At 40.7% G+C, this 27,951-nt stretch overlaps 1 protein-coding gene across 2 annotated transcripts in view; it reads left to right on the plus strand.

Annotated features, from left to right (window-relative positions):
* Positions 1–21,136, plus strand: part of agrn (agrin) — a 302,452-nt gene extending 281,316 nt beyond the window's left edge. For both annotated transcript variants that reach the window (XM_049581026.1, XM_049581027.1), the window contains 6 exons: positions 3,333–3,449; positions 5,934–6,117; positions 7,023–7,110; positions 11,813–12,037; positions 13,978–14,081; positions 18,238–21,136. In XM_049581026.1, coding sequence (XP_049436983.1) covers positions 3,333–3,449; positions 5,934–6,117; positions 7,023–7,110; positions 11,813–12,037; positions 13,978–14,081; positions 18,238–18,398 — 879 coding nt within the window. In that variant the 3' untranslated portion in view covers positions 18,399–21,136. The remainder of the gene's footprint in view (positions 1–3,332; positions 3,450–5,933; positions 6,118–7,022; positions 7,111–11,812; positions 12,038–13,977; positions 14,082–18,237) is intronic.
* The last annotated feature ends 6,815 nt before the right edge of the window (positions 21,137–27,951 follow it).

A 27,951-nucleotide genomic window follows, 5' to 3' on the forward strand; every position in this document is an offset into this window, starting at 1 on the left:
CATCCATCAAGGTAAGAGGGAGAGCTTCAGATGTAGAGGGCCAGTTTGACAAGCTGTCTTAATTTTGGAAGTCCTGTAATTCCAAAAAAGAAGAAAAAAAAACTCGCCTTTCAGCTTGCTGACGGACTGGAGATAAAACTTACATACAGAAAGCAAAAGCAGCTTTTACTGCTGGTATACAGTCAATTTTATAAACTCAGCCTTTGAGTTGGTGTCTGGGGAGGTGGAGGCAGATAAAGGAGATACAGTAGCAGCAGCGAGAAGAGCGTAATGAAACTCCTCAGCCCCACGTCTAGACCAATAAAGCAGGTACATGCTTTCAAATGAAGACGATCTAATAGTTTGATAAGCCTGTAAGTCAACCAATTATATTAACCAGTGTAATTTGTGATTATGAACATGAACTCTGTCAACTCCATCATCTTCCTCTAAGACTCAACGCTCTCCTCAGTCTTTTTTTTTTTCCTTCTCTCACTGCTCTGTCCTTCCCCCACCGCCTCCTGTCGTCCGTATGGTAATTGTGTTTTACTCCAGCAACAGAGGCAGAAAATCTTATTAAAAGAGGAGAGCAAGGGGAAAGCGAAGATGGGTGTGGAGGGGGTTGGGGGGGGGGCGCAAGGGATGAGCTGAGACTAGTTATGGAGCTCAATGCAGAGACCCCATCTAGTGTGGCTCTCAGCTAATTCTCTCCTACTCCTGCTGTAAGAACCAGGAGGGAGTTATAGTATGCCTTGCTTGGAGGAGCCTAAATCATATCAAAGGTGGACACACACAGGCACATGTATGGATGCGTACTGCATGTTGGGAGCATTCATCAAATCAAAGTTGGCCCGACTGCCAGCATGATAAAGCGCATACTTTGAAAGGCACATAGGTACGGATAGGAGAGATGAATCTTCCTCACCTTTCATTCAGTGGCAGCAGTCGGTAAATGAGGTTGGGTGAAGTGGAACTACTCACCGTCTCTCATCCATAAAGTTTATTCTTTTCATCTTTTCTTAATGGCACCATCTGCTTCATGCATGGCCTTCTTAGACTTGCGGACTTATTTGTATTCACTCTGTTTAGGTTTCAACTAACACTTGCACAGCTTTGTGGTTGCACACGGTATATAACACGAAGGTGCATGTGCAAAAAAGGGGTCTCACACATGTCTTATACTCTTATTTAATGTGCTTGTCTCACTTGTCTGTGCTACACTGCAGCTATGTGTAATGCTCTTAAAGGTGTGTGTGTACATGGGAGTATATGTGAGTGTGTGTGTGTGTTCTGAGGGCTTTTGCACTTGCTAGCTCCAGCTCTGCATGCCTCTCTGTGCACAGACACCTACTAGTCGTCCCCTAATAACTCTCTTCCTCCCTATTTTCTTTCCTTCTCTATGATGTGCTGTCTGGAAATAAGAAATCACGCAAGGTAATGAGACAAGTCCCAGTCACACCTTAGCCCATGTTTCATTTGAGTCCTTCACTATGTTCTCTCACCCCCATCTCTCCATGCAACAACAGCACAGAGAAAAAAGGTACTTCTGCAGAGCTGCGGGCAGCTTTAAAGGTGCCAGTTCTGGAGAAAAACTTTGCCATTTCATAAGCCCATACACACACACATGCACACAAACAGCACTGAAGCAGAGATGCTCTTAAAGAACGCGGTTTGGCTTTCACCTCGGTCCATCTGCTGTGGGGGTGGAAGGGGGTGAGAAGGTGGGAGGGAAGAAGTAAAGAAGACAGTCATCTTTGTGACGGCCATTGTTTTTAGCAACAAAGGAACGTCTTCATTAGTGTGGCGTAGGCGGGGACATTACGCCAGTGCCGCGTGGCTGTCGAAAAGTGAGAGCAAAGACGGGAGGCGAGCGAAGGGGAGGAAATATACCGTAGGAGACGGTGAGGTGCCAAGCCAAGCCGAGCTGTTCTTTTGTCATCTGCTCTCACTTCTTCTGCAAACAGGAGCAGTTCTCCATAATATCATGAAGTCGCTCACTCTTTCACTCAGTCACTCACTTGACCATAACAACACAAACACTCACTGAGCAAGAATCACTCCATAGAACCAGCTGTCCTCTCTCACCAGGTGCACATTATTACCTGTGTGAGACAAAACGGACCATGATGCATCATTTCATTGCATGCAATCTCACTTTAGAGTCATTGAAAAGTAACTTTACATAAGTAGAATGTGCTCAAAGTACCACATTGTAAAGAGGATAGATATACAAGATCCAAAAGTCCAGGGGAACAAGTTCAATATTTATCTGTAACTTTTACCTGCAGAGTAAGTGAGTGCTGCAGAGCAGTAATGTCTACATAAAAAGACAACTTTTGGCTGTGCCTAGAAGCATCAGCCACAGCTGGGTCCAGCAGCTTTGGCCAAGGTCCCCACCCTGTCTCTGTTGGAAGCAGCTCAAGGTGCAGTGACACAGCCCCGGGCTCCAGCCAAGCACCGCTGCCTCCTGCACTCCAAATCCCATCCTAAATAAAAGCCGTGCTAGTGCCAGCTTGCCTTCACAAAGCCTTGTTTATTTGGCCCTTTCCATCATTTTTCCAGCAATTAACTCCACTTTGGCCCTCTGGCAATTACTGCTCTACATAAAATAAAGATCATTAATTCCTTCCTTCTGAAGTGGCCCGGCTCTTCCACGCAAAAGAAGAGAAGCGGCACCTTGCTAATGCAAAGCAATTGTCCCAAAGGTTTGGTGGAAAGAATCGAATTTCATAGCCGTCTGCTGCGCAAATGAATTGCAATTAATGTGTCTCCACACTCAACTGTTTGAAAGGTCGGTGCTTATGATCAGCCATTCATTAGAGATGTCTGTTAAGAACCATCCATATCTCAAGTCCGGCCTGCTCCTGATTTCCCTTTGTAGTCGCTTTTTATGTCTCACAGATAGAGGATAATTGACCACTCTCTCTGAGAGACATAGAAATCAATTATGTTGTAATGTATCAAGTGTATTGATGTGGAAAGAAGGCGAGGGAGTGCAGTTAAAGCATCTGCGGGCTACAATATGGATAACTCCTTTTTTTTTAATGGGACAATCTATAGGACTGTGACATGTCTGCAAATTTGGTTTATTAATCTCACTCTTTATATCTCGACTAAGAGGATACAACTTATTTCATGCTCCCTGGACACAAACACGTGCAGGAACTCTCTCACTCACTTAAGTAAAGCCATAACCTATTACTTCCTGAATAGAAACCCCCTGAGAAGAATTGAAGATGGGGTACGGTGAAGATTAAATTGAGTGATTTTAAAGATATATATTGGAGCTTTTTTTTTTTTCCAAGTTTGCACATCTCCAGCTCATTTTACCTCTTTGTGTCCTGTCTCATCAGAACCTGCATGTAGATCTTAACCTCAAAGAGTCTCTTTTTGTTGGCGGAGCTCCTGATTACAGCCGACTAGCAAGAGTCGCTGCACTCACGGATGGCTTCAAGGGAACAATCCAAAAGGTAATGTTTACAAGCCTTTATCTCTTGAAGGTGTATTATGTCATTACCTCGCTTGTGGTTTCTACTAATGTATATATGTTATTATAATGACTCTGGGCCCTTGTGCCCTCCGTAGAAAATTCCGATGATAAGTTATTAGCTGTCCAGCTGTCATACAACAGACCCCCGTATTAGTGATTTTCCATTATAAGCTCACACTGTGACGGGCAGTGGCTCTGCTCATTTGGATTAGCATGCACTAATAATAGAATGCACATTTTGAAGTCCCTCCCTTTCACTATTCTCAGATCTTTCCCTGACAGCCTTCCAGTTTTTTTCTCCACTTTCCAGCAAAAAGCTCATCTCTGAGTGCCAGAAATAACCCCCTAGAACAAAGGCAGGATGTTACTGTTTGTGCAAACTTGTCATTAGTTCTCCTCTGCAAACTTTCCCTTGACAGTTTCGAGCAAATCAAAAGCTAAATGTGGCTTTTGTCTTGCTTGGCCTCTAGGGAATAATTAATTATGACGGTATGTATTCTCAGTACGATGCACTGTTTAAAGGGGACTGATTATGCTCATTTTCAGGTTGTATTTTAGGTTTCTACTAGAACATGTTAACATGCTTTAATCACTTTATTTTCCTGATACTGTCTGTGCTGGAACACCTTTATTCACCTTCTGTCTGAAATGCTGTGTTTTAGCACCCCTCCCAAAAAAGCAGAGTCTGCTGTGTTTGGTCAGCATTTCTTGGTCTTTCCATATCATTGCAGCTAAGGAATGACAGTAACAGCACTTTCTTATGAGACATATCACCAGTAAAAGCTTCTAAACCAAAATCTTCACAACCAGACATGTTCCAGCAGGAATATGATCTAAAATCAAGGAGTAAAAGGTTCCCTTTAACCTGTTTGTCATATGGACACCTGATTTCTGAGACATTTTACCTGGTAACAGTCCATGTACTAAGTTGTTATTTCTTGGGATTTGGTCTGATACATAGGTTTAATGGTCATTGAGCAAAAAACACAATGGTACCATTACTGGATGAGTTCTTTTTGGACAACAACCGAGAGTGGCAACAAATGATAATCTTCAAGTGTTTTGCTATTTAGAGAAAAATGAAATCAGATAAATTTGACAACCAAAGCAATGAAACAAAGGTAAGAGATTTAAAAGCAAGACAAGAATAATAAAGATAACCCTCCAAAGAAAGGTCAAAAACAATTAATATCAAGTGTGTTACATAAACACCAGTCTGTGTATGATTACGTGTAAGATTATACTGATTAAACTCTCAAAGCTTGCAGGCAGGCTGGTCCAAAATGTGAGAATAAAAATACCTAGCTTGTATTTGAAAACCAGAAATTCAGATTGCTTCTGTGGACTTTGTTTTTGACCTAAAACCTACTGTTAGCCTTACTGGAGTATGTAATATGTGTTTACTGTATATTATGTACAGTATGCTATGTAATTATGGCCCAGAAAAAATGTTTTCTCACTCAGCTTCTTACTATGAATACACTAGCAGTGAGCAAACCTACATGAACACACACTTTTCTGTCAGTGTTGAACAGCTTGGATTATTTAACGACAGATTTTTATATTTGTATTTTTGTCCTTGATTTTCTCACCAGTTTAAAGAGGGCAGGGCTCAGATGAGGAAAAAAATCAAAATTTTTTGCACCATTCAGAATTTAGAAACATGTGAATCAAGATGTATCTAAAGTCAGGGGACTCCCAAGAAACAAGAAGAAACAAGAAATATGGCCAAGATATCCTGGCCTCTATGCTATCCTCCAGACAACTTGGAAGTCAAACAATTTCTGACCCCCTTCTAGGAAAGTACAGGGTTAAAGAGTTCCTTCTTGTAAACTTGGGGCAAATCCATCTACCTTGGTTTCATGGAGAAGCAGATGTCGACATCACGCAGCAGTGGCACATAGCACCCGTGCACCCATGGAAGTAGACATTGTAAATTGTAACATTGTGGCAGTGCTGAGAGTTCAATGGTGTGTACATTTGCCAAAGAAACATCAGTTTGTCATGGTTAGCCATGTTTTTTGTTTGGCGTTGTGCACCTGGAACTTTTGGAGGTCAGAAGTTGGAAATTTCAACTGGGAATTTCAAACCTCCAACTTTGACTGGAACCCAGCATTGGTCCCTAGTATGGGTCAAACTTCAGGGGGTGTGGCTACTACATGTCTCATACAATCTTTTTGCAAGCATTTTTGTTAAACCCTCTCTGGTGAATCTTCACAACTTCATGCCTCAAGTTTGTAACGCAGGCTTTCTGTTATGTGTAGTCTCCAAGCCCAAACTGAAAAAACCATGACGACATCATCAGGATTATTTCTTAAAAAACTTAAAAAACTCCTCACAAGACACAGTAGACAATCTCGCATACTGTGCTAAACATGACTAGTAATTTGACCTTTTGTGTGTAACCTCAAGTACGCGAAAAGTCTTCGGCATGCCCCTTTAACTCTTTGTTCCCTGCTTCCAGATCATTCTGATGGGTACCCCCATCCTCAGAGAGGAGAACGCCCTGCGCTCCAGCAACATAGCCATGTTCCAGGACCACCCGTGTTCCCATGAGCCCTGCCACAACGGCGGCCGCTGCAACCCCATGCTGGACACCTATGAGTGTGTTTGCCTCAGTGGTTTCTCAGGGGGACACTGTCAGAACAGTAAGTACCTCAGACATTGTTGTTAACATCTATCCTTAGTGCCATATTACATTCATTTTAATCTAACTGTCAAAAAGTGAGAAAAAAAAAAAAAAAGTCAGAAAGTCACTGACGATGATGCTTGTTACCCCAAATATATTTGTGTGGGTCACTTTATTAATTAATGTATAAGCCAACAACTAGCGATACTTGCTGGCTTGAGATCACTTCATCATGACACTGTGAAATTGCAATTAATAATTGTAAGTGTACAGATTGTTCTATTTCCTTATCCAACATTATTTGGTTTTGCTCTGAAAGAATACGTGGCAGCATTCTGGCTGCTTTTAAAGTGCAGTGTGATGAGTGGGACTGAAATCAGCGATACTTTATGTAGCACAGTTTGTTCTTGGCTTCCCTGAATGGAAGGTGAACTACGAGTTTTATTTTTTTTCTGCTCATAACACTTTTGTTTCCATTGTGTTCTGTAGAGGCAGTAGTAATAATGTCGATATAAGACGTATGCTGTCTCTTTTATGTTAGGGTTATTATGTATTGATTTCAGAGTAAAGCGGCAGTTATGAAAATGATGAAACGTGCCAATTGAATATTCATGAAATGTTCTTCTCAAGAGTTGCACATCCCTTTCATCATCTTCATGTCACCCTGCCAGACATATACTCACTCTGGGCCGATCTGTCTTATATACTCAGTCACTGCCTTCGCCATTAACCTTGTGCGTGTGGCCGGCTGTCCCTTTCACGTTAATTAAAATTACAAACGCACCAACACTTCCCCCCCATCCCATTTGCTCACACTCCATTGCCTTCAGCTCTGATAACTGAACCCTCTGTCTTATTGATTGGTGTGATCTCATCCTCTGAACAATTCTCCAACCCCCCCACCCCGCCCCCCTTCCTTTGCAGCCATCTACGAGAAGTCTGCTGGAGAGACCGAGGCCATTGCCTTTGACGGGCGGACGTTCATCGAGTACCACAACGCCGTTACAAAGAGGTAAGGAAGAGGACAAGGGGAACATCCTCATCTATTCAGCTTCATCCAACATCTCCTTTGTAATAGCTATTAGCCAAATAACCCCTCTGTCTATTCATCTCCTCCCTTGGTAAGCCATGATGACAGTGTTGATGATATCATCAGTGCTAAGGCTTCAGGGTGAAGTAGGCGCTTGGCTAATAGCTCATCCCCCCCCTGTCCATGGCAGTCTTGCTCCGCTTTTGACAGGATTTTACTAATTAGCGAGACGGTTAACAATCACAGTGTTTGCCCTGAGCACACTCAGTTCGCTCTGTGGTCTCCTGCTGTGCACACACTGGACAATAAGCACACACACACACGATTAAACTTTTTATTCTAACACGTGTATGACTGTTCTCCGTAAAACTGGCATCTGAAGACACGTCGCCTGCAATTTTGAACACCCTGTAAAGAGAAAAAGCAGACGACGTAAGTGTAAAATGGCTTTTGGAGCGGGTGTAAAAAAAAAAAAGAAAAAGAAATCATGTCCCTTTAGGCAGCTGATGAGACATTTTTACTCTTCCATCCATCTACAAGGTTGGCAAGAGTGCGTCTCCAGGTTGGCATAAACAAAAATGTTTATGTGATGAACCTGAAAAGACATCAAGCATACGGCTCTATATCTTCGTCTCACAGCTCTTCACACAAACACTCAGGTGTGAAAACCGGGTCACAGCCTGCAGATCATCACACTCCCTTGGAGACGCACAACTCGCGCCCACTCAAAAACAACTGGCTGGAGAACTCTTGGCGGATATGTGTGTCGTTGTTTGTATCTTTGTTGTTTGTCTCAGCGTTCCAGTTGTGTGAGCTTTGTCCTGTCCTTCAGTCTGACTTCCCTTGTCGTTGTCCGCACACGTGTTGTCTCATATAAATGTCCTTCACTGTCTTTCCTTTTTCACTCAAGCCAACTGACCAATGAGATCCCAGAGTAAGTAAACTTTACGACTGGGTATTTGCCCAGCTTCAAATCAAGCCCAACTAACAGCAAACCGAAAAAAAGGCATTTTTTGATAGTTAACCCAATTGAAGAGATTAAAGTACATTCAGTTTCCAGTCATAATTTCCACACAGAAATCATCTTTACCGTTTAAGTCCGATTTTACATTCAAGCTCCATATCCATGATTTAATTTGACAGATTCCATTATTTTAAATACGTTTTGCAGTGTCACTAGATCTTTGCTTTTTTCCCCAGTGCAAAGAGAAGCATGAATGTGTGCATGATAAGCATTGTGCTCAACCCTCAGAGAAAATGAATTGCTGTACTAAGAATGTGCAATATTTTATGCATGGTTGTAACTCGTTCATAAACAAAATGAATTGCCGTGCACTTTACGCTGAATCTGTTATGTGGGAAATGAACGAGACCCCTTGAAAAACTGCAAGGATAGGATACACTAAATACCCCTTAACCTAGTTTCTGGTGCCTGCAGAGTTTCTGCTTGGGAAAGCCCTCGGTCATGACTTAGTTATTAAGGGTTTTTCTTCCAGCTCATTAGCTCGGTAAGTAACCTCTTTTTTAAAAAATCCCACAAAGCGACGAAGCAGAATTCAGCTCAAATTAAGCCGACTGGATTCAGCCCAGAGTTCCAATCCATGCCAGGGCTTCTGTCATTTCGTTTTTGCCAGATCTCTAACTGTAATTGTGAATAATTACGGAGTCGGCCGTACAGAGAGGCAGTGACATGTTAATCACAGATTTGTCTCCCTTTGTAGATTAGACCGCCAATTGAGATCTCTCCGCAGTGTGTAGCCATGGGCATCAATCTCACTTAGCAGGAGGGGACAGTGGTCCTTGGAGCCAGACTGTCAAAAGTTTAATGGATGTCACATTTACTAAGAGCCACAATGAGAGTGAATCTAAGCAAACCAAAGCCCTGCCGTGGTGCTCTGAAGGCGTGCCGATCAATTCAGCGTGATTTGATTTTGTAAAGGAAATGAAAACATTTTCTCAAGAGGCCATTAAGAGCTGGGTGAGGCCAAAATGTCAAGCGCTCACCTTGGGTTAATGCTGCTGTTACTATTTACAGCATCCTTTGATCGCTCCGCCTTCACCTCTCCGCCCATATCTGAAAGCTCAGGTCGATTTGCTCAAGTCCCATTATTTCGGTGACAAATCATATCTGGCCATGACTCTCAACTGATATGGCGCTTGACCCCATTTTTTGACAATTGCCCGATTTTTCCCATTCACCACTTTCATCTCTAGACAGAAGGTAATTGCCTCCGCTCCATGGCGTGCAGAGCCATAAATATAAAGGAGTTGTTCGATGATTGGACGCTGACTTAAAGTAGCCTTTGCACCTGTGTGGACACTGACCATGAGTGTACTTAATCTTGATGCTCACATTTAAAAAAAATGCTTCATCCAAGGGCATTTAGGTGCATTACTCATGCATCTTGATCCGGCTAGTTTCCCCGAGAGGCTCCTTTTATGGTTTTGGTGTGATCAGGGCTAAGCTACACACTTCCTTATGATCACACAGCAGTTGTTATCGACTGTTGACATGGTCGATATTGTAGTAGAGCAGATAAGTTTTGCAGCTCCAGGTCTAAACTGGACCCTTTGTGAGTCACCCAGCGGGCTCACAACATCCTTCCTCCCCTCCTTCCCTCTTTCCTTCTGGCCTCTTGCGCTTACACTGCATGCCGTTGACTTTCTCCCCTGCTCCCTTAAGTCCCGAGTCTCTGGAGAACCCATCTGATCAGAGGTGAGTCTCTCAAAAGCTTTTAGACTTTGGCACCGTCCACTCACCTCCTCATCCTCCCCCTCCTCTCCTCTCCAGACAACCCCTCCCCGACCTCTCACAGGGCTAAACCCTTCTCCGCCGAGACAACATTGTTTCCATTATTGAGATAGAGTTACCAATACGAATCACAAAGAGCCTCTGCTTCAATTAATTCTGAAGTTCAGAGCTCCGATAATGGCACAGAACCAGCCAGAGCTGCAGCCTATTAGCAGCAGCTGTCCTCCCTGATGGCATTTTTTTATTCTAACCACTACTGCCACCTAGAGTTGAAACGGAGGACAGCACTGAATAGAATTCCTGAGAATTTGAATACATATAAGAAGTAGATAAAATCCCTCCATTTACAAAAAGAAACAGCAACACACCAGCGATCTATGAAGTCAGTGGTGTATATGAGATTTAGAACGCTGTGCGCCGGCGTTGTTTTATTCATGATATATTCAGCACTTTTAATAACCTTGACCTTATCACTGACAAGCCGCTCCGATGGAGATTTATTGGGCCCTGTAAGCTCTTTGAGGGTTTGCCAGGAGAGGGTTCACTGAGCTGTATTTGTGGGAGCTTTTCTCTCTCTCTCTCTCTCTCTCTCTCTCTCTCTCCCTCTTTCTCTCTCTGTGTGGAGAAAAAAAATGATTCTCTTGAATCATACTTTTTTTTGTTCCTGTTTACCTCAGCGGATTTAGTTAATCAAGGGGGGTCAAAGTTTCCAACCTAAGCATGTTTTTGAAGCATTTGATTCTTGATTCCTTCCCCGCTTCTGCTGAGGTGAACCAGCATTATTGTTGGCCTGAACTGTCAAAGTCGCCTTCACCTCAGACCAGCAGTTAATAAGCTCCAAAGTGAAACATCATCCCATTGCTTCTACAACCGATGCTCTTTTTATTCTTGCTTGTTAATGAAAAGAAAATATTCAGAGAAAATGAGGAAATACTTCTTACAGTGTAAGGAGAAATTTAGTACTCAGTTTCTCTTTATCCCAACCCATTTCCTGTCCTATTTGTACTCCCATGAGCCTCTTTGTTTGCTATGCTGACTCCTTTGTCTTGTCGTCTGTCTTTTCTAATCTTTTCCTCCAGCTCTGTGCTGCTGTCCTTTTTTTTAATCCACGTGTCATTGGTTCTTTGTTGTATGTGTCCTCACCTTGTCTTTGTCTTTGTGTTTAAATAAATAATCTTTGAAGAACGTGGAATTAGATCCATTTGGCAGATGTGCAGGCAATTGCACAGATGCTGATTGATGACACGCACACACAATTGTACACAGACACACAAATCGGAGGTATGATTCTGTGCATCTCTGCTGGACTTACACAGACCACAGAGCCTTTGTAAAGTGTGTTTGTATGCAGGAATATATATATGATGGCGTTTGTGTGCGCACACATACAGTAGAGGCATATTGCAGTATGTATTTTTCTCACACATCTGTGACAGTGACGTACAGCGTCTCTTAGGGTAGGTGGAAGTCGCCAAGTCTCTGCATCCAAATCACCCCCGGAGCTGTAGCAGTCAAGAGACTGGAGATCAAACAGCTGCCTAAACAACACACACAAATTCACACACACACACACACACAGAGGAAGCACTGAGCAGCAGTGCAGTACAGGCTCAGTAGGATGTAGGAAAGCTAATAGCAAAACAGCCCCCTGCTACTCCTAAACTCAGTCTGCATCCTTAAAAATCACTGTAACTCTGTTAGGATGAGGCTGTGGAGCCCGAGCTTTAAGCTTTCTTTGTGGTAGTACACAGAACCATATGTCATTGAATTATGGGTAATGTACCCTTGAGACAACAGCAGAAGTCCCTTGCTTCACATATTCAACTAAAAATGACGCGAGCACCAACTGTGCCGTGTCAGCGCCGCCAAAGATTAGACCTCTTTTTGATGAATTGGACCATAAGCTAACTAATGTATTTTCTGTTCTCCTAGTGAGAAAGCTCTGCTGGTGAACAAATTTGAGCTGAGCATCCGAACAGAGGCGACCCAAGGCCTGGTGCTGTGGAGCGGAAAGGGCGTGGAGCGCTCTGACTACATCGCCCTGGCCATTGTGGATGGACACGTCCAGATGACATATGACTTGGGCTCCAAGCCTGTGGTGCTGCGCTCCTCCGTGCGCGTCGACACCAACCGCTGGATACGCATCAAGGCTAGCAGGTAAGATGGGGGATGGCAGGTAGCTGGGAAGATCAGTGAGTGAAAGCTTTTACAGTTAGACCAGGATTAGACTTAATCCATATTGTGTTTGTGTTGCTGCAAACTGTGTGATCTCTTGCATGAATTCTATGCTACACAGTGATCCCCTGCACTGAGATGACTCTGATTAGTTTCAGATTAAGGTTATTTTCATGCCTGGTCATGCATGAGGATGACGCATTTAGCATCGAATTGCTTAGGCACATTAATGAATGTTCAAAAGGAAGAACATGTGGCAACATCCCAACACATTTTGGCACATTATAGAAAATGTATCCAGGAAATAAATGAATAAATACATAAAGAAACATGACAGTATTTATAGTAATAGATACACTGTATACATACAGTATACACATTACATGCATTGATCCCATTTGAAGCCTCAATATAGCAGCTGAAATAATCTTAAAGGGGACCTATTATACTTTTCTGTATTTTGTGTCTTATTTATAGTGTTACAGTGTCAGATGTCCTTGTTTAACATGGCCAACTTTTCAAATAATGAAGTAAACATATGTGAAGTTAATCCCTGTCAGCAAAAACTTCACGATTCAGACCGTTCTAAACACTTTGTTTCCAACAGTTTTATCTACTTTGGCTAAATTTTGATGCCACAGTGTGATAGAGTGTTGACATTATCTTACACTGCTACATGTAGCTACATGTAGCTACACGCTAATGTCAGGGAAACACAGAGATGTTGTAGATGTTGTTTTCTCCCTGATTTTGGGTCATAGCTGTGCTGCGAGCTTTTTTTTCTGTGATTTTTTTTTTTAACAAGAGAATGTGCTGCTTTACAGAGTTATACTTCGGCTGCAGATTGACTGCTACATGTAGCTAAATACTAATGTTGGGGAAACATGTAATCTTGGTTCTCCCCTTTGAAAACTAGATATCTGCACAGGGAACCTCTTTTCAAGACAGGTCGTCAAACTCATGCTCTAAACATGTGACACAATGCTTTAGTAGTGTATATTCCTGTATTCTGTATTTAAATTGCAATTGACCAGATTGCCATTGGTTTGTGTCAATTCTGTTCTGTAGACATTTTATACACCTACAAACTGTAGCATGTGTCTGCAGTATGTACATCAATAAATAAGCCATAAATTAGACACAGCAACAGAGGTTTTAGTTTAGTACATGAATAATCATTCCAAACATAGAAAAAACAAAGCAAGCAATACTTTTTTGCCACACAGTGATGTCACATTAATGGATTCCTTCATTAGAAACGAATTAACTGCCTGAACTTTGAAAATGACCCACTTAACACCTTCCACGCGATCTCTGCTTTATCACTGCTGAACATTTGTTTTCAGCGTGGCTGTGAATGGAAGTACGGGGGATAATTAGATTGGTTTCATCATGTAAAGCAAGAATAATCGATCCTCAGAAAAGCCGCTGCATCCGTTTCAAACGGGGATTTGGCCAAGTCTCATCCCAGGCTTACAGGGAGACCACATGAGATGCAGGAGTAGGACATAATTTGGATGCTGATGATGGTGTAAATCGCAGCATGTGGCACTGCAGCTCACAAAGTTACATAGATATCTGTGTTTGTGGCTTGCCTTTAATGACACCCTCTCTGTTGGAAACCCGCTTTAATGGGTTCAAATTAGCCCCGTCGTCACAATTCTTAAGTGTGTGCTAATGCGTAGCGCAGAGCCACCTAAAATGAATGGTGCTCTAACGGCATCTGTTAGCTGGTAGACAGGCACATTTAGAACGCTGCTTGGCAAAGGCAGTTATGTGAGTGCTTAGTGTGCTGGCAGAGGAGCAATGGAGTCTTGATGCTTCTGATTAAATGAAACTGCAATTTACAGCTATTCAGTATGACATGCATGTATCAGACCAACTTCCAACTGCATCTCTCTCTTGTTTTTTTTCCTCCTCAGAGCACTTAGAGACGGTTCTCTACAGGTTGGCAATGAGGCAGCGGTAACAGGGTCATCGCCTTTGGCAGCAACACAGCTGGACACAGACGGAGCACTGTGGTTGGGTAGGTGCCCACATGTGTAAAAGGAAAAAAAACATCATTCAGACTTGAAAATATGTCTACAAATGCCATACATCAAGTCAAGGGAATACTTGTAATTCTGTGCTACTCTTTCATCCTAGCCAGTGGTAGAAGGCTGCCAAAAAATGAGCAATAAACTCATTGGCATTGCAGAGGATAAGCAAAGGCTCTGACAGGGAAAAAAGATTGCGGTTTGGGCAAAAAAAAAAAAAAAAAAAAAAATGTCCAAGCCTATTCAGGTATTGAGTTGAGAAATGAAAGGCTATCTGACTAATTCAAAAGTTGTCTGCTCTCCTGAATCGAAAATGACCAAAGTCGGCCTGTTATCTACCTGTTCAATTTGCTCTGAACTTGGCTCAGAGAAATCGTTTTTGAAAGAACACACACGGCACGGCGGGATTGAACATTCTGAGGAAACAACATCGAGGACAGGCAGCGAAATCAAGTCAGACTTTTCTTTAAAAATGCACATTGCAAAGGCGGCAAAGAGGCAGGTTTGAGAGGAGAAGCAGCCTGAGTGACATTTAAGAGACGCCGCGTGTCGAGGTGCGCTCGGTGTACTCAGGTACACGTATACAAGCACACACACAGGGAGGCAGTGCAGTGGAACAGGTGCTGAGCGAGCCCTGCAGCAAGAATACATAATCCTCACACAGCCCTCCCGTCGAGAGCCCTTCTCCTTTTTAAATCCCCTTTTCACTGTTCATCATTAATTCATCTGTAACTTGCATGAAATTAGCCCTGTCGATCCCCGATTCTGAGGCACGCAATCCGATTAAAGGGGGCAGGGACAGGGGATGTAACGGGCTCGACGGGGATGTGAACTCTCAGCCTGACAGATTAAAAAAAAGAGCAAAGAGGGAAGAGAAGGAGAGATGGGGAATGTGGGGGGGGAACAGTTGGACTAACATGAAGCGAAGAGAGAAAAGAGGATGCAGGAGGATTCTGACAGTGTAGATAACAGAGAGGGAGAAGGAGAGGGAGAGCAAGCAGGGATGGCAGCCAGGTAAAACATCAAAAACCAGGGTCAGCCTCTCTCCCAGTAAGAACAGATCTCATTAAATTCTGAATAAAGACATTTCATGCTGATTTATTGAGAAAGACACTAATGACTACTTTGGGTGTGCTGGCTAAAAAAGAGGAGCTCAAAACACCATCAAAAGGGAAAAGGAGGCAGCCACACACCCAGCAATTAGGTCATCAAGTTTCCACAAAAGGACGTTATGAGACTTTGTTGAAAAAAAAAGAGAGCGAGAGCTTTGGATGATTTGAAATAGAAGACAAAGTTAAAGCGAAATAGAAAGTACAAGGGACTGAAACATTTGCTTTGAAGTACAAATCCATGATATTATAATATTAAGAAATTTCCATTTTTAAACTTTTTATAATAGATAAAACACTTTAGTCCGTCAATTTACATCCAGTGCACAAGTACTTTGAAGGGTCATTCTGACAAATAATAAAAGTTCTTTCACTAATCTCTCTAGCCATGAAGTTTTGGGCCGCACCCCACTACAATGTAGGTGATTGGTATTTGGTTTGTGTTGCTCACAGCACTAAAACATTTGATCTAAGGTCCAGTGTGTAGGATTTAGGGGCACCTGTTGGCAGAAATGGTATATGATATTCAGAACTATATCTTCATTAGTTTATAATCACCTGCCGATAAGAATCGTTGTGTTTTTGTTACCTTAGAACAGGGGAAGGCAACCATGTGGCTCTTTGGCCCCGCTGTAGTGGCTCCTTGTGACTTCAAAAAATATATATGGAGATGAATAATATTATTTAAAAAAAAAAAAAAAAAAATTCATTCATCACTGTTGGAGGCCAAAATTGATTCATAAAATTCTACAAATTGTAAAAGTGTGTGGCCTATACACTGAATAAAAAATGTTTTATGTGCTTCATCAGTCTATGGCCTGGTGCCTTCTCCTCTAAATTTTGCAAATTGTTGGTCTTGAGTCTCCCTTGCCAAGTTAGCTAATAGCTATGAATTCTTAATCCAATAAAAGGGAAAAAAATAAATTTGATATTGCATGGAAAGGTTCTTTGCTTTCACCATCAACACTGCAAAATTAAAGAACCAAATAATCATAAAAAGCCCTCTTCAGAGTGGCCATGTCATGTTAAAACATATTCATGAATGCTCATTTCGACCTTTTGGCCAATTTAGACGTAATAGGCCGTGTGACCTTCATTATAAGCCTCAAGTATGTTTTTTTGCGGCTCCAGGCATTTTCTTTTTCTTTTTGCAAAAAATGTTTTCCTTTGATAAAAGGAAAAAAAAGTAAAGGTTGCAGACCCCTGCCTCAGAATAAATTGTTTGTATCTACATATGGCCTGGGCCCTCTTTTGCAGAGCGGACAAATCAAACACTGGCTCTAGATAAGGCCATTTGCGTTTTGCATCAGCCACCATTGTTCTCTTACATGCATGGCACACAGGAGAAATTTCAGTTCTGCAACCTCATCGCCAGATGCCACAAAATCCCTATACACTGGACCTTTTAAAAAAAAAAGAGAGAGCAGCAACTTCTCTTTTGAGTGTCCCAGAACATGCTGTCAACAATGTTTGTAGGGACTGTATTTCTGTGAAAGGAAGTAGTTTCAAGTTGGGTGAATTGGCCCGTCCGTCCTTCCCATTCTTGGACTTGGCGGTCCAAGGTCAAAGGTCACCGTCACTGTGACCTAACAAAATATGTTTTTTGGTCACAATTCAAGGATTCATCCGCTAATTATGACAAAATTTCACACAAATATCGAATAACATAAAATAATGAAGTGGTGACATTTTCTATCTAAAAAGGTCAAAGGTCAACTTCACTGAAACACCATAAAGTTCTGCAAAAAAATTGTTTTCTGGCCAATGCTCAATGCCATAATTGTGTTAAGCATCCATGTTTTCACAGACATGGGTGTCAATTGTAAGTGCCACTTAACTGGTTTGCAGAGGCAGTAATTCTAGGCTGATTTGCAGTCAGTCACACAGGAGGTGGTTTACTTCATGTCCTTGGTTTGTTAGGAATAAATAGAGAAAGAAGCAGTCAGTTAGCAGTGGTATCCAACAAAGATGAGCAGCCAAAGAAAAGTGTAGCACCTACAAGAACTCAAACTTTTAAAAAAAAGCTGTCACAGTTCTGAATACACCAGTTGATGGACAGGCGATATCTGCGGAGTTCACTGCACAGCAACGAGCGCTTAGCACTAAAGATGGAAACAAATTAAAAATAATGAGGACGTTGGGTATTCATAATTTTACACTCTGTCATCACCTTTCATTTGTAGCTCATTTTTTGAGCACTTTATGCACCGTGTCAAATTAAGAGAACCTTCTCTCTCGTCTATCTTACTAACTTACTCTGGCTGCTATGCAGGCTTTCTGCCTTTCTCCCTTTGATCATGGTGGTTTGACAAATAAAGTGTCAACCTGTCATGTACATCAGCCGGTGTCATGGAGCAAAAAAAAAAGAAATACAAAGCCTGACAAAGGCAAGTAACTGCTTTAGTACCAGAAATACATTTTTCTACCAAAATATTTCCGCAGCCCTTTGATGGCATTTACAAGGTCTAATGTGTTGTGAAATCCAAACCTTTATCCTGGTATTTGATCTTTAAAGGGCCAGTCCATGTATTTTACAAGGAAGGGTGAGTTTAAAATCATGGGGAGTACTACTTAAAACAACTGTGTAATGTCTCCACCCTTCCTGATGTCATCAGGAGCTATCTTGGTTTGGGTATTGATATATGAAATAACAGAAAGTCTGCATTTCAAAATGTGAGGTTGGAGTTTGGTCTGCTGTACTAAAGGAAATGTAGGAACTAGCATTTTGGGTGCTTGACCAATGCTTTATAACTGCAGTAACCCTTTAAAGGGACAGTTCACCCCCAAATCAAAAATACGTATTTTTCCTCTTACCTGTAGTTCTATTTATCAATCTAGATTGTTTTGGTGTGAGTTGCTGAGTGCTGGAGATATAGGCTGTGAGATGTCTGCTTTCTCTCGGATATAATGGAACTAGAGGGCATTAGGCTTGGAATAATTATTTTCTAATATATGTCTCAGTTATTTAATTAATATGACTATATGAGTGTTTTTAGTTAATTCAACATTGTACTAACGTCTGCCCGTCTCCCCTCAGGTGGTCTGGAGGAGCTGGCGGTGGCCCGTCGGTTGCCTAAGGCCTACAGCACCGGCTTTGTTGGTTGCATCAAGGACGTGGTGGTGGACGGTGTGGAGCTTCACCTGGTGGAAGACGCCTTAAACAGCCCCAAAATATTACACTGTCCCGCCGCCAAATAACCCAGCAGAGACAAAATATTGAGAAAAAGGAAAAAAAAGCAAACCTCCCACTCGCTCCCTCCATAGCGCCCATGTCTCCTGCTGTAATTATTTTCTATTTTTGTATACTTTTCATCGCTTTTTATATGGAAAGAAAATGAATATGTTGTTTTAATTTTTGTTTTATATATTTTGTTCTGTTTTTTTTTTTAATCTGCACCTCCATAAACAGAACACATTTTCTTTTTCTTTACTGCCCTGACCCTTCATCTTTTTCAAAAAAGCAGGCATCTCTGTGAAAAAAAGAGATATTTTATTCTTGTCAGTTTTGTTGTTTTAAAACAAACGCCAACTTTAAAAAGAAAAAAAAAAGCCTGCTCTTTTTCCACGCTCATTACTTGAACACTGGTGGACTTCGCCGATGATCTCTGGTTACTGCCTTGTCTTGGTGCCATATCTATCGTCCACATTCCCCAAGCATGGCCTATACATCTATGATTACACAGACGTACATTCCCCCCATGAGAGCTGGATGCAGTGTACGCTGTGGCCGGCGTGCGCAGCTCTTTGATGCTGCAGCCAGCTGGCGTCTCCAGTCAAGAAACTCTGTAATCAGCCCCGGTAGCCCACTGTATTTTCCTAATGGGACTTTTCAGATATCAGTCAAGCTGCTACAGTGAGAAAGTACACAGTCAAAACCACTCCATCAACCCCCATCTCATAGCGCCGAAAAAAAGAAAGAAAAGAAAAAACTCTCCGCTCAATCTGAATCCCATCAGAGCCTTTAGTTTTGAAATATGACTCACTAACACTGCAAGCCGACATGACGGAGAGAGCGCTGCGTTCCACAATGACTCGCATATCATTAGTCATAAGTCAAGACATGAATAAACGTTATAAATATAGAGTATATAAATAATACCTGAGACTGTGAATATGTAAGATGGGTTCTTCTTTGGAGAATTGTGCTTCTCATGTACTATTGTGCGTTCTGTTTTACAATCCGCAGATGAACTAATGATGACCACTATAAATGCATGCACTTCTGCAGTGTTGGTTTGAATCTGGTTTTTGTTTGTTTTTATTTTTGTTTCGTTCCAAAAAAAAAATCTATCTAATTTGGAAAATGTCACTGTTTCGGGGTTTGTTTGTTTTTTTGCAATGACTATAAAAAGGTTTTTTTCTCTTAATTCCACTGATGTGATTTCAGAAACGACAGAGCTTGGAATAATGTTTTATATTTGTTCGTTCCCTGTATCTTTTTTGATCTTTTTTTATTTTCCTTGGGAGCAGTTAGTTTTGCAGGACCTTGAATGGTGCATCAGGGGAAGAGTTGTTACCATATCTGACCTTAGGGAGGTGCTGAAAGCAAAGACTGAAGAAAAAGGACAGACAGAAAGGAGGCAAGGAGAGATCTTATCATGGGGAGTCCTGTCCTGTCAAACAACAGTCAGTCGTCAACACAAACAAAAAAAAGCTTCAAAAAAACTCTGCCCAAGACTTTATTTCTTTTGGTATTTGACCTAGGACCATTCCTGGAGGAGTCTTTTTTTCGGCTGTTGAGAAAGAGAGAGACTGTGATGTTGTTGTGACCTTCTGAAGCCATAACAGCCGCAAAAATGGGAGAAAGATGCATAATCCTACAGTACTTGCAAATTAACATAGTAACGCATGGGTTTGTATTACTAGTGCGAATTCTGTAACATTCAGTGAACTGATGCAACGTGGAGTCGTCTTTGCTGAACCACAATAAGCTGCGATGACTGACTTAAGGACACTTGTTTTGATATGAGAACTTTGGCAATATTCTAAGACAAAATCATGCCTGTTCGTGGTTGAGTATCAAATGGTCTTGTGCTATTTCTTTCTTTCTTTCTTAAGTTCTTAATTATGTTTTCTTCTTAAATCATCAAACAACCTGTTTTTGTACAGCCCTGCAATTTTTAAGTGTAAATTTAGCAAATGTGTTATCTGTGGAGGTTTATGTTTTTAGTAATATACACTGGAACCATGTCTGACTTGTCTGTTCGCCCACAAGATGATATACTTATGTACATGGGGGAGGGATAGCCCTAAAGCTATTACTGTGTTGTGTGTAATCAAGCTCTGAGTGTCCACACCAGACCAGGAAACCCTTTTCCTGGTCTTCTAAGACACGTTTAAATTCCAGCACTCACACTATTAACCTTAGACTGGTCTTATTTTACCACACTGTTGTTTGAATTTGATCCATTCAGGTGGTAACGCTCAATAAAGGAGAGATTCCTGTGTATTTGGATGGACTCAAGAACAATAAAGACAACCGCAGTCTGTGGTTTGGGTGGAAACTATTTGCCTTAAAAACCGGTCACCTCGACTCTGAGCAGGTGACAAAGACGTCATCCATATAACTGTTTCCTTATTTTAGCCAGTGTATTAGCCTCATCCCCATAATGTAAAGGAGTAATACATAATAATGATAATTATATTAGTAATAATGCTCATACACAAAAAAATCCCAGGGGGCCTCTGCAAATGTCCCCACTGGCTTTTTACAAAAAATCTTCTATTTACTGTTTTTGGAATCTATTTTCTGTTCCTTATTTATGTCTACATGTGGATTACCCTCCATGTCTGGCCTCTGTAAACTACTGTCCAACTGCGCAAACCTCCTCAAAGGGCAGTGCACCGAGAAAGAGTGGCATGACCTGAACATTACTAACTTTATGACCTTTGTCTTGTGTTCCTACCACCATGAAATAAAATGTCAACCAAATGGAGCCCATTCTTGTCCGCCGTCTTGATTGTGCCACCATCTGGAGTTGATTTGCATTTCGACGACTCTTTAAATGCAGCCCAGTCACCAGAAGAAAATGTTGGCATTGTACATTTATGCAAACCATAGATGCATTTGTACTTTTCATACATGTCATACCAGTGTTTCTAGAGTGATGTAGTATATGAGCTGTCATTGGGAGGTGGAGGAGGTGGTGGATGGTATGACACCTGGATGCCTGCCAAGCTGCAGACCACAACAAAACCTGTCACTGTGTTTCCACCAGGGATAGTTCCACGAAAAATGTTTGTAAAAAAAAACAAAAAACATTGCTGCGTTTCCAGTGTACATTTCCAACTCTAATTCTAACTCTGTTTTTTGTGCTTAAACCTAACCCCAGATTAACCACAGCGTTATTGAAACATAAAGAAATGTAAAGTTTCAAAGTATCCATTACATTGTTATGTACAAATGTAACGTGTCCATGGTTTGCAGAAACAAAATGCAACAAAAAAATGCTAACATTTATTCTGGCGTTGGGGTTTTTAAATGATAAGGCTGGTAGTGATCTATATTTTCCACATTGTCAACAAATTCTGGTAAAAGATAAAAGTCAACAATGTGTTAGTCTGTCTCTCAGTGCTTTCTAACTCTCCTACCCTGTGTGTGACTTTCAGCACTTAGCCCAGTCAGTCCTATTGAAGATGATTTTTTTTTTTTTTCAAAAAACAAGGTCACAAATATATACTTAAATTTTTAAAAAAGGCTCTGTCATTCTCTAAAACAGGTGAGCACTGTAGTTTTTAGCAAATATTACTCAAACAAAAGTAAACAGTGCATTTTTTGGGGACTATTGTCAGCTGTGGATTAATACACGTTTGGTGCTCGAGCGATTATTGCACCAGAATGGTGAATGTGGATGTGACTCAAAATAAACTACAATGCCCACACTGAACACGAAATTTTATCATTGATGTTGGAAACAGATGTTAAAAAAATCTTAACTCAAGGTCCACTTACTAGCTTTTTACAGAGATTTCATCATGCTAAGGAAGAATGTGAGATGTGGAATGAAGACCGGTCTTCAACAGTGGAGCTTTGACACAGAGGTGTAAGCTAAATCAGGCTTTGAATGCACAGACGATACTTGTTAGAACCCTTGGGTCAATTTATTGTTGGATGTCATGGAATTTGTTTATAGTAAGAGGAAAAGTTGGGTCTCAGGGACATTTTCTGACATATTTTTAATCTGGTGTTGTATGAAATCATGAGGAGGGTGGGGGGTTGTATGAACTTTTAAAAATAGTTTTTTTTCATAAGGGGGCGTTGTTTTACAAATACAAAACAATGCATATATGAATTGAATGACTGAAAAGGAAAAGTTGTATCACAAAATAATTTCAACCCAGCTTAATGTTTTTTGTGAGCTTTCAACCACTTCTGATGGTCTTCATCAGGAGATGGAGATGGTTCAGTTATCATCGTATTAGACGCCATAGACCATTGGTGACTAGAGATAAGGTTTAACAACCCCTCCTCCACATATGACCAGCTGTACTCAAGGCATATGACTTAGAGTCAAGTCAGACTTGAGTCACAAATTTTGATGACTTTGGACTTAACCTGATAAAATCAAAAAAGGCTTGCAACTCGACTTGGACTTAAACACTAATGATTGGTGACTTTACTTGGACTTGAGCCTTTTGACTTGGAAACTTGAAACCTTTCCCTCAAGATAATTCAGGAAGAGAAGGTACAGACATTTTTACAATATGAGGTGGGTTTAATACAAGAAGACAGCGCAGAAATGAGAACTTTATTATGTTGTGGTCCCATTTAATAGCACTATATACTATAAAAGTGCAAAGCTAGCACCACTTTTTTGTGTTTAAGGTCAGTTGCAGTTGTTTTAACAAATTTTCAAAGGCATTCTTGATGTTTGTAAATGTAAAATGTTTTTATTTGTTGTTAAAATGACATTGCATTTGGTGAAGAGCGTATTATGACATATTTAAGACTCAAAACTCAAAGTTTTAGACTTGGGAGTTACTTAGGACTTGTCAGTCTTGACTTGGGACTTGACTCAGGACTTAAGTGCAAAGACTTGAAACTTAATTGCAACTTTCAAAACAATGACTGGGTCCCACCTCTGCCTCCTGGTATCACAATAAGGATAGTGAAGACCATGAGATGTGATTAATAGCTCTCGCAAAAGCCAGCAAGAGGAACAAGTGGATTAGATTTTCTAAATTACAGGCCAGAACTTAAACTTACCGTACTCATATCCTTTTCCTTTACCCTGGGGTAGTTCAGTATTAACAAGGAAGAAGTCTTTTGATTCTTGTCCAAATCAGTGAAGGTACACTCTTGTACAACTTCTCTACATAATGAAAGAACTAATGGAAGGGAAGCGAGCCCACCCAGGGGTATTTTCTATATATTTCCAGGTTCATATCAGTTGAAATTGCGATAATTTAAGTACAATTTGGTGGAGAAGCTCAAGTATCTTATGAATTCACAGTGTCAGTCTTGTATTCACTGTTAGTTTCCGTGCACCTGCATATATAGACGCAATCACAAGTTAAGACTTCAATCTGTGGTCTGTCTTAATGAGAGGTTTCTGCTCACATCTTAATTGAAACGTCCAAAACAAACAGTGTTTTTCTGAATCAAAAGCAATTGAAGTTGGCACGCTCATACACACATCAATGAACAGGATTTCTGGCACCACTGATATTTACTTCTCATATTTCAAATCACCTACAGCAATCTCTAGTGCCCTACTGCTAATTGAAAGCCTGGAATTCAAGAGAAAAAAAATTGCTGCACAGCTTCATACATCTTTGAGTACATCCCCTATCTGTCTTGAGTGTTTTCATTAAGGCTGAGATTTAATGAGTTTAATTTATTCCTTGCTAATGATAGAGAAGGACACTGCATCTTGTGTTGTGTTAATTAAAACTCTATGAAATAGTGTAGATGAAATAGTTTCGCTCAGTGTGGGATCCCTCTGGGAGAAGATCGTTTTCAAGTTAATATGCGTAAGTAGTTTGATTAAAGGGTTTTCCAGGAATGAAAATCAAAACAAAATATAGATATAGAACCATATAATGAAATAGAGGATCACTGCTTGGGTGACACTCAAGGGAGCTGGAGGGTTGAGACAGTTCGAGGTGAAATATGTCTTTCGGAGGACACAGGATTCACAGAACCAGGGAGACACAGAAAACTAATTTTGATTCATGTGGAGCAACTGACTGGCTTTGAGAGAAGTTGCAGAAGCAAGAGCTCAGAGGTAGCCAGAACATTTTAAGATGTGCTGTTTTAACACATGTGGGTGAATGCAGTTTGTTCAAAGGTCAAAGTGGAGTTATGAATTATGCAACAAACTCAGGCCCTCTCTGGATGAAATTTCATCAGACCTTCCAACCTGAGCCAGACACAGGCCCTAGAGTACACGACATCATCCATGATGGAAGAAACTGTTCTTAGAAAATTGCTGAATGATCTTCTAAGAATGCTTTCTAAAAAAATCTTGGACAGTTACTCCCCCTGAATAAAAGACCTCACCCTTACATTTCATCCCCTTTTCTGAAATAAAGTTCCTCTCTCACAGCGTTTTATGTCCACATGGTAATAAAAGTTCTTTCTCTCTGACAAGGCTCCAGCTGTCCAGCTGCATCACCCTCACTATAAGTCCTCTTTGTTTCCCTTTCCAGATTTTTTTCAGCCTGTGGACGGACAGATTTGCAAGTCTCAAGGCAAAAGGGGTCAAAGGCCACAAGCCTATAGAAAGAGCCACCTCAGGGTAGATGGGACATCCTGGTTTCCATTCTCATGGGTGGGAAACTAGCCTTTGTGCTCTTGAGTCTTTTTGTCCCTCCTAGACTCAACAGGACAGCAGTCTGCATGGTGAGAAAAATAATAATAAACCTTGTATATAGTGCTATTCAAATCAAAGTTACAAAGTGCTTTACAAAAATAAAAAACACATTTGAATGTGAATGTTTCAGCCCAGGAACCTTGTCACACCTTTCCATCCCCAACTTTACCACTGCTATGATTTTTACAAATCGTGTATTCTTTACATCAGTCAATAACTGACCAAACGCCACTATTTTGTTTTAGAAATCTAATGGATTTTTTTATACTCATGTCGGTATGGTGTGAAAATCAATCAGGAAACTTTAGGAACTTGTTTGAGTTGTGTAATCCTGCAGTCATTTTTGTCAGGGTTTCATTTTTGTTGTGATGCAATGTAGTCTACAACTGTATAGTTTGCATTTGCAAAGTAAACTGCACATGATATAGAAATGAGTTTAACATATCCTATCCTATATACAATGGTTGATATGATATCTTACAAAAGTGCACATACAATGGTTTGTATGATATCAAACAATTCAGCACCCCATGAATGGTGTCCTCAAGTTATTAACTTACTGTGCTTGATGTATAATTGCATAGGTTAAGTTTAGGCAGGTAAAGTAACATAGGTTTAGGAAAAGAAACATGGTTGGGCGTCGTCACATTATGTTCTTAACATTAAGTTACGTATTCAACATAAAGTTACATAGGATGGGTTTTGGCAAGTCAAGTTATGTATTTTAGGATTAGGAATGTAAAGGTCTGTGGGTTAGATTTAGGAAAAGAAACATGTCCGGGCATCACCAAGTTATATACTTAACATAAAGTTACATACTTAACGTAAAGTTACATACTGTAAATTTATGTAGATTAGGTTCAGTAACATAGGTCAGGTTTAGTCAAAGATCAACATGATACGTACTTAATGTAAAGTTATGTGGGTTAGTTTAGGCACATATAGTTATGCAGGCTAGGTTTAGGAAAAGAAACATGGTTGGGCTTTACCACGTTATATACTTAACATAAAGTTAAATACTTAACGTAAAATTACGTAGGTTAGGCTAAGGCAAATAAAGTTATACAGGTTAGGTTTAGGAAAAGAAACACGGTTGGCCATCGTCAGGTTACAAACTTAATGTAAAGCTACATACCCAACGTAAAATTACGTACTTAACATAAAGTTCCGTTGGCTAGGTTTAGGAACTTAAAGTTATGTTGGTTAGGTTTAGGAGAAGAAATATTGGGTGTCATCATGGTACATACTTAATGTAAAGTTACATACTTATAAAGCTACGTAGGTTAGGTTTAGGCAAGTAAATTTATGTAAGTTGCTCACTTGGTTTCACACATGACATAAACACCAGTTTCCTTGAGGAAAGTCCTGTTTTTTGACCCATCCATCACTCCAACCTACCTTGTCATGTGGATTTTCACCATGTACACAGCTCCCTTCTTTAATTCTGTCAGCACAATGGTCATGTGATCACAGCTTTCCCAATTACATGGGTTATATATGAACTACTGGCTCATGATTACACTGGGGATATATGAATTTTGTTGCATTACTTTTCATATGTATACATATGAAAAATGCATTAAAGCCTGATGACTTCACCAGATAAAACTTGATAACACATTCCCTCTCCATTGTCCCATAAAGCATACCTCAAAATGATTTCACTTTGCTCCATACTTTGTCATATCATCAAATAAATGGTGACCAAATCCCATCACCTATATCACCACAGATCAATTTATATTCTTGTTGCCAGGGCAACACTCTCCTATACAGTTCTATAGAGCCTTTGAAAACTTACACCATAAAGCACCAGTTCTGACATTAAAGTTATCACACCCAGATTATTTTTCCATTATAGTCAACAGAACATTTTTAATGGCCACAATTACAATGTTTAAGGTCATGAAGATTTGTCATACCACTCCCAACACTGAAACATAGCTTGATTGACCTTTATCTCAGACACATTCAGAAGTCTAAGTGAGCTAATTTCCCTCAGTTATCTACTACAGTGTGTGTCTGTAGATGCAGCACAAAAATAGTTTCCTATCATTCTCAAAACCAACACAAGGTGTACAAAGAGTGTCTCAACCACCTAATAAATGCTCATAACTTAATTTTTCAAATCCCTCACTCTTGTATCTATCACATTTAGTATATCTAAATGTACACTCAGTATTTTTCCAGTATTTACCCTCCTCATCAATTTCCACTATATATTGATCACAGAGTAATGCCCTCCCATTGTGCAACAGGATCATTTTAACTGCTTACCAGACCCAAACAATAAACTCTCTGTTCAAACCCATGTATCCTGCCTGAAGCACGTTGCATTTGGCAGAGTGAAAAAAAGACATCTACTCTGGCAACAGAAATGCCACAGAGAGAAGAAATTCCCTCTCCATCATCTCAGTGTTTGTCTGTAGGCTGCAGCAGCACAATGGGTCAAACAGTGGAAAAGCAAATCCATAGATGTGAAGCCTGTGAGCTCACAGACAATTGCATAAGCCCATCCATCCCCCAGTAGATTAACCTCCACTGATAACCGCAGGCTGGTGACGTCAATGCTGCTCTGCCTCTCTTACTCCTCTCCAACACCATCAACTCCAGAGCTGGAGGGCCATCCCATCGTGAGGGTATAACAGAAGAGAAGATATATAGACTCGCCTTATCTCTCACAAGACAGTAGCAGAGCTTTACAGCAGCATAGCAAAACTCTGTCAATTAATTACTACTGCATCGCTGATGAAAATAAAATAAATCAATGGGAAGACACACATTTGAGTCATAATGCCAGTTTCTTTATGTTATTGTATAGGTTGCTGACCTACAGCTTTACTGACCTGCTGCTTCATAACTGGGCTAACACCATTATCAATGAAACACAAAAACGTATGAATAGGTCTTTTATTTTTGCAATTAATCACAGTTAA

Source organism: Epinephelus fuscoguttatus, linkage group LG7 (assembly GCF_011397635.1).
Source record: "Epinephelus fuscoguttatus linkage group LG7, E.fuscoguttatus.final_Chr_v1".
In the NCBI taxonomy this organism is placed as follows: Eukaryota; Metazoa; Chordata; class Actinopteri; order Perciformes; family Serranidae; genus Epinephelus; species Epinephelus fuscoguttatus.